The sequence below is a fragment of the Plasmodium inui genome (assembly GCF_000524495.1).
Source record: "Plasmodium inui San Antonio 1 unplaced genomic scaffold supercont1.2, whole genome shotgun sequence".
Taxonomy (NCBI): Eukaryota; Apicomplexa; class Aconoidasida; order Haemosporida; family Plasmodiidae; genus Plasmodium; species Plasmodium inui.
In genome coordinates, this window is record NW_008481836.1 from 634,000 (window position 1) to 642,103 (window position 8,104).

An 8,104-nucleotide genomic window follows, 5' to 3' on the forward strand; every position below is an offset into this window, starting at 1 on the left:
TTTGTGGGTTCATCATTTGTGGGTTCATCATTTGTGGGTTTATCATTTATGGGTTCATCATTTGTGGGTTCATCATTTGTGGGTTCATCATTTGTTGGTTCATCATTTGTTGGTTCATCATTTGTGGGTTCATCATTTGTGGGTTCATCATTTGTGGGTTTATCATTTATGGGTTCATCATGTGTGGGTTCATCATGTGTGGGTTCATCATGTGTGGGTTCATCATGTGTGGGTTCATCATGTGTTGGTTCATCATTTGTGGGTTCATCATGTGTTGGTTCATCATTTGTGGGTTCATCATTTGTGTGTTCACGATTTGTCTGTTTATCATGTGTGGGTTCATCTTTTGTGTGTTCCTTATTCGGGGGTTGCGGATTTGGAGTTTCCTCAGTTGGCACGTCGCTATTTGTAATTTCATCACGTAGCGGTTCAACAAATGTAATTTCGTCTTGTGGGCGTTCATTAGTTGTGGGTTCACTGTTTTCGGGATCCACATCTGTGGGTTCATCGGTTTCCTCTTCAAGACCTGTAGCTTCATCGTGTGCTTGTTCCTCATCTATTCGTTCCGCTTCTGTTCGTTTCTCGTCTGCGCTCTCTACGTATTTGCTTTCGGCGACTCTGCTTTTCTCCTCTGTCCTTTCCGCGTCTGTCCGTTCCACTTTTACTTGTTCTCCGTTGCTAGTTTGCCCTGACTCATCCGAATACACTCCAGCCGACGGTTCCAAAACGAACTCCGATTCCCTCGCATTACTCCCCTTCCTCCTCTCACGAACGTAATTACAAACAGTTACGAGCCTTAACAAGACGGAATTTTTTCCTCTATTGTTGTAGTAATTGAGGGCGGCCTTAATAACGTAAGAGGGCTCCATCAGATCAACATTGTACAAAGCGGAGATGACTCTATTGAGGGAAGTTTCTTTGATCAGATTCCCCGTGACGTTATTGTAGAAAAAGGTGTTCTTTTCACTCATCGCTAGGCAGTTGAACTTCTTTCGTCTTTTCTTTCCTCCTACATTGCTATACGTGACATTTCTGTCAAGCTTCGACTTATAATTTCTGTATATAAAATAAATTACATTCTTCAAGGTTATTTCCTTTGATCTAAGCACAGATATATTAAAAGATAAGTAAAAATATTTTGATGACCCCAGTCCCACTTTAATTTTCATCATTTCCCTTTTGTGAGAACTTGTAATCTTAGGGGAGTACACAGGTGCCACTTTACTTAGCCTTTTGGAGCAAGCTATTAGTGTACTCCTGTCTATTAAATGTAAACTATTTCGAAGGACAATATCTAGGTGGATCTTGCTCGGTTTGAATGTGCTCCAGGAGAGCAGATCATTTGGGTGGCTGTTCATGTCGAAATAGTTTGGAATAATTTCCCTCAGCACAGTACCCAGAGGTTTGTGCAGATCTATCATCTGGTTTCCACTTACATGTCCATGTGGTAAATCGCTTCTTCCCCTTCTAACATGGAGATGAGTATAGTTGACGCATTTACACTTATTTTTCATCCCCCAAAAGGTGTTATTTAGAAGAACGGCCAAATTTATGTTCATATCTTTGATTACAAATTTGTCTATTTTTAGGACGAAGGAATTTATGAGAGGGACTTTCTGTCCGTGGAGGTCGGGATAATTTGACTTGTCCATTTTTAGTGGGGCCAATTCGATCCCATCCACATCCCGGTACAGTTGTTTTCTCTTCATATAGAGTAAAAAATTGTCCGCAGTTTTGAAGTCAATGTTGCTAAGGCTTTGTTTTATGTACCGTCTCATCAGATTAGTTACCTTGTTGGTGTCTATATCGTACACAGTTTTGTTTACGGCGTAGAAATTTATGAATATGCTCGTGTATTGATTTCCCTCGTGGTAATTATCATAGATGTACTGAGCCAAGAGTAAGTTACTGAATTCACTAAAGTGTTCCCTTTCCATGCATCTCTCCACAACTGTTTCAAAAGTATCATTATTATCTTCGCTGAGTGGGAAATTCTGCAATTCGTATAGTTTAAATTCGTATGATAATCTCTCGTGGAGGCTAAAGTATCCATAAAAAAGCAAAGCTTTTAGAAGAACCATCTTTCGAACGCTGTACCATTTTCCATATATTCTATCGTTCAATATTACTCTACAGTCTGGACTGGAAAAACCTTGTAAAATGGACATTAAATTCTTCACATTATCGTCTTTGTCTACCAAATAGGTTAATTTCGCCTTGTTAAGTAGGTACATGTCAAATAGGTCCGCCCTATAAGCCTCATGTTCAATAGACAGCGTCTTCATGGCAGTCCCCACAACTCTATTTTTAACATAGTAACATGCGTTAATATAATTCTTCCTAATGTGTGCATCTAGAGAGGAGTAATTCACTTTGTGTTCGAAATTTCTACCGAATGGCATTTTGTGAATATTTTCCTTATCACTTTTTTTCCCTTTCCGGAACTTCTTATTCCTTCTGCTGGAACGTCCCCCAAAGTTGTGCTTGGAAATCCTTGAAAAGTAGAATTTCCTCCTTTGGACGGTTCTACCATCACGGCTACTGTCACTGCTACCGTCACTGCTATCATCTCTGCTACCGTCACTGCTACCATCTCTGCTACCGTCACTGCTACCACCGCTTCTACCATCACCATGTTTTCTCCCACGTGTAGACCCCCTTCTACGCTTTACCCCCATCGGAAATTGATAAAAAGAAATACTCTCCTTCTCGTCACTAGATGAAGGTTCCTCCTTGAACATATCAAAGGAGTAGGAGTCCTTTGGCGAGTGCGTGTCGCCTGCCTTTTCTGTGCTCGATGAATGAGTGTAACCAAAAAAACAGGAGTCCAAACCGTTGTGCTGTTCTTCCGTTTTCATTTTGGATGAGTTGTTGCTCAATTCGGATACATTTCTCCCTTCCGCTTTTTTAAAAAGAATATGCAATTTGTCTTCCTCCTCGTAATTAATAAATTGGAATTTGTCGTCAAACCATTTGTAGACACTTTTTTCGGACAGTCTTCTCTCTAGTTCTTGCACGCTAAGTTTCAAGTAGGATCTAAATTTAAATATACTTAGTCGTTTGCGTAAAAATGGATTAATCGATTTGAGCCATAGCAACACCATGGGGTTTCTTTTAATGAGACTGAGGATGTATTTATCCACGGGATAGCGTAACTTCCTTTCGACCTTTTGCAAGATAAATTTTTCTTTTGTAAATATAGTAGCTAAACTCAATCCCAGGGAAAAAGCATCACTTTTTAAATTATACGTGATGGTATTGAAGTAGGATTCTAATTTTTCCGGAGCTGCGTAAATTGCGCTTCCTTTGAAATTTCCATAAGCACCCTCTTCCACAGTGTCGTTAAATGTCCTTAGAAGGACCTTTAAATGCTTATCATCCTGTCCGTTCTCCTGAATCAAAAAGTTATCTGCCTTGATGTTCCCATGGATCAAACCTACAGCGTGCAAATAGAACACTCTAGAGGTTATGTTAAGGAAAAAATCATATTTAACGTTGTAATCGTCTTCCACCATGGTATAATTACTCATGGCAAATTGAACTGCATCCTTTCCGCTTATCATTCTATATTTGAACGCATAGTGATGTACACTTCTGCTCACATCTTTTAAGGCTCTACTGAAAATGGTCCTATTTATGTCATTTTCATTTTTTCTTATGATCCCTGTGGGGATATCCCAATTCATAGTTTCTAACGCGCATTCGGAGAGCAGCGCTAGTAGTTTGTCACTCAGAAAGTTTAAGTGACTCACACTGAACGTATCTGCGCTGTAAAAATATTTAATATTTTTGTAATCCTTGCAAGGACTACTGTACGAATTTAGCAAATAGTGGATGATCAAAAGATACGACTGAAGTTCATTCTCAAAGTTGTCACTAGTTTTGTCATTAAAAAAGAATTTTATGGCCGAAAAATGAGGATAAAAATCCGCACTCATGGTTACCCCCTTTGTATCACTAGACAGAATGGCAAATTCCTTATCACTTGCAAATTTAAACTTATTCAAAACTTTGAAGTAATCTTCCCGTACCATATTGTAATATAACTCTTTGTATAGTGCGGATCTAAGCACGCATAGAATGTTATCCCCATATAGCCAGTCCAGAATGAACATATTTTGTGCCTCCTCTTGAATCACTCCCACAATTTTTCTACTTGGGTATCTTTTTAGTATGTCTCCATACCTTGGAAAATCTTCATGCTGTTCAGAAAGCTTGTCTTTTAAATTTTCATCGACGTTTTCTCCTACATGTATCCTATCAGTGTCGGTGGAATATACGTAGGAATTGCCTGCCAACGTTTTGGTGCCTTCCGGTAAGGAATGAAATCGATCGTGTGAACGAGAAGAATCTTCATTAGACTGGTCACTTGAGTTTCCCTCCAAGGAGGATTGATCAGAATCGTCCCTGTCGTAATGGTCACTGTTGAGAAACTCATTCGATAGGAGTGTCTTATCATGAAATATTTTATCCAGAAATGGGATTAACGAATCGTATTTGTGATCTTCATATAGTTTACTCTTATCTTCCGTTTTTTTGTCAGAAGGGTCCTCAGAAAATTGGTGGGGTACCTTTTCCTCCACTTGAGTCTCCATTTTTTTTTCAAAGAATTTTTCTGCCTTCTTTTCAAAATTCTCTTCCGGTTTTTTTCCAGAATAGTCCTCCTCCCCATTTTTGTCGTACTTTTTTTCATTTGATTCTTCCGTGTTTTGGTCCACATATTCATTCGACTTTCTTTCGGAGTAGTCCTCAGAGTCTTCGCCATATTTTCTTTCAAAGGTCTCTTGGAGGGATGGCGTGGCCGTTTGCGCCGGAAGAGGCTGTTGTGCTGGAGAGGAAGGATCTGATGTAAGGGAATCTTGTTCTGGTGTTGACGTAGATCCCGGAATGGCTTCTTTCCTTGCTTCTACATTTGGGACCCCGTCCACAGACGTGTCCGTGGGCTTTGGATGAACATTTTCGTGGTACATCGTTGGAACGGGGGGTATTGGCTGATCGATGGCTGGCTTTTTAGAGTATTTATTCGATTCCTCCATTGATGGAACTGCTTTTCTGCCTTGGTCTTCCACTGGCGGGAGTTTTTCCTTCGATATATGCTTGTCCTTCATTTTCTGAATGTCCTCGTTGGACTTTTTTTTCCCGGATACCTTCGGGTCATCCGATGTGAAGAAATCAAATATGGAATTCCTATTCGTCTGCTTACCTTGTTTCGAAATCTTTGATTTCTGGCGCTTATCAGAAGTTTTATAAGAACTATCGCTGGAAGACTCATTATCCTCATCCCCGTAAATGATATCTTTTACTTTTTTCATGTATCCAAAGACACTGTCAAGATAGGAGTTACCGGTGTCACTTATGCTTGCCTCATTCTTAGCCCCTTTTCTTGCCTTTGCACTTTTTACGTTAACATTTTTATGTGGCACGTGATTTCCTCTTTTTTCTGTCTTGGCATTCATCTTAGAGTCCATATCGTTAGCACCTTGTCTATTACCAGGAGTGGAAGAAGGGGCATGTGAAGGATCATAAGCACTTTTCTCCTCCCCCCCTTCATTTTCAGGACCTTTACTTTCCATATGGTTCCGATTCTTGTCAGCACCGTATGAGGAATTGCCTTGGTTATTTCCGCCTTCCATCACGTTGTTGCTATCAGATCCTGGCATTTTTCCATAACTCCCCCTTCCAACGTTCTCATTATGTAGAGTTGTGTTTAGCTCAAAAAAGGATAAATTGTTATCGTTACGAATGCTCTTTGTGGGGTCCCCCTGGCTTACTTCCTCATATGACACGTCACTATCCGCCTTTCTCTTCCCACGGTCCAAGTGGGCATAACTACTTTGTACCCTCTCGAAGAAACTATAATATTGAGGGTTGTAAAAATTGATCCCATATAACCCATTATCGAAATTGCCATGCTGTTTGGACAGATAAAGAGAGGGATAAAAGAATCTATGCTTATGACTATCGATGAAATAGGTAGATAACCAGGTGTAAATAAAATCATATTTTATTATGCCCTTATTTTGGAGCTCTAAGTGCACAGAATGATACTTATTTAAGTAGAAGTACTTATCATGTTCGTTTACGAATGAGTTACTGTCCATCATTATTTCTATCTCAAAGTTGTTACTTAACAGGTTAATCTCTTTGGAGTATTTAGCATCGTAGGTGAATATTCCATTGTTGCTCGTCTCAAAAATGATGACTTCGGTAGTTTCTTCCGATTCGATTATGTTGTCTCGTATCAAATTGTACACGATGAATCGGTCTTCCACCTTCTTAACTGCAGTGGGATGGGGTTGAGGGAAAAAAACATTTTGTCTTCTTGAAAGTGGGCTTACAGATTGCATACGATGATGTATATGCTCACAAAATTGCGAATTCGCGGTCGGTCCTCATCGCGCGGTGCGAAAAGTAGAGACAGTTATCAGACGGGGGTGTCATTCAACGGATGGATATAGCCGACATTGTGCACAATACTACATCCTTTTGTTAACCCTAAGTTTATGCAAATTTTGCGCAAAAAGGAGCAACTCATAAGTGCACTCCATAGAGACTTATGGGTCACGTTACCCAAATGGCAGTGCACATTCTCTCCAGAATAAGGAAAGAAATGCTTTAACAAAGTTCGTCTATGCAATGACGATGCGCTATATCTACATAAGGGATAATCCCCCACGCGAAACATTTCGAAGCATCTCAAATATTCCCCGTTTTGAGGCTGCACTTACGGTCTTTCTCAAGGCTGCACACTATCTTATGACTATTTTTGATTCTCCTGTGGGACACATATTTCATTTTATCGAAGGGACTTAAACTGTTCAGAAGATCCTCGTCTAGATTGAAAGCATCCGTAACATCTGAATGGTCGTCCTTTGCATCTACGGTGCTCATAAAATTGGGATCCACAAAACTGTAATTCATGTGCTGGAGGTATTTCCTCTTGGCACTCTTAAATATATCCAAGTTGTAATAAAGATTGTCATGTGTTATGTTAACCCTTTTTTTCAGTGCCTTTCTTAATGCTTCAAACCGCTCCAGTTCCTCTGAGCTAAATGAAATGCTTCCATAGGATGTTTCCATTATGGGATTACACCTTAGGGTTATATTATAATAATTTTTTTGTAAAAGCTTCATGGAGGTATTGAACCATTTTTCTGTTTGGTTAATATCGTGGCTTAGGGAATTTTTTACCAAAGCAAAGGTCGTAACATAGACTACTCTGTCTTTGTAAAATTGGAACTTTGCCTCATATAACTCTTTGAGATTGTTGTCATTATCACCATCATTATCGTAGAAAGATCTGACGTAGATCAATTTCATTTTCCCCTTGACATAGGAAAATCTTTTAATATCATCGATGGAGGTATGTACTATTGGTATTCTTTTATTTTCCACGGCTTCATCTTTCTTCTTCTTGTCATCTTGGTGACTTCCCTTAACCTGTGTTTTTCTAATTATCTCCGCCAGCGCGTTTGAAAAGAAGTTGGTGATGGTTGCATTTAGGTGGCTTATGGTGCTTATTTTGTTGGAACTGCTGCTGATAGGGATGCCGCTGCCAACAGAACCACCGCTACTACTGACGGTAGTGCTGCTCGTGTTATTCCCCGCAGCGTTGGTAACAGGCGCGTTCCAGTTTTCTCCTTCTTGACAACCGCCACCACTGGTCTCTCCCGTGTATTCATCGCCGTTGTTAAAATCCCCATTATGAGAACCCTTTGTTTTTAACGAATATATAAAAAAGGAAAAATCACGGGGTTCCCTTTTTACATATTTATTCAAAACAGAAATTACTACATTAAAGATAAAAACTTTCTTCATAAAAGAAGTAAATTTCATTATTGTTAAGTAAGCGTAATTGACACCAAACCACACCTTCCTACGATCGTGTAACAATTTTTTTTTTTTTCATTTCTAAATATGTGTCACCCTCATTGCGCTAATCATGGGGGCGCGCCAGCGGAAACACAAATGTTGTTAAAAAGTGTCTATACATTTGTACATACACAATTTCCCGAATATTTTCATATTCGCATAAATCTAAGCAAAAAGACTGTATTTTCTGTGGTATGCATACCATTACGATGCAACAAAAAAAATGTCTGCT

The 8,104-nt window shown here is 39.5% G+C and overlaps 1 protein-coding gene across 1 annotated transcript in view; it reads right to left on the reverse strand.

The window, feature by feature from the left end:
* C922_00588 (serine/threonine protein kinase) overlaps positions 1–7,836 on the reverse strand; it is a gene marked incomplete at both ends in the record, with an annotated part of 9,618 nt that extends 1,782 nt beyond the window's left edge. The window contains 3 exons of the mRNA XM_008816204.1: positions 314–4,781; positions 4,929–6,280; positions 6,729–7,836. Coding sequence (XP_008814426.1) covers positions 314–4,781; positions 4,929–6,280; positions 6,729–7,836 — 6,928 coding nt within the window. The remainder of the gene's footprint in view (positions 1–313; positions 4,782–4,928; positions 6,281–6,728) is intronic.
* Between the last annotated feature and the right edge of the window lie 268 nt (positions 7,837–8,104).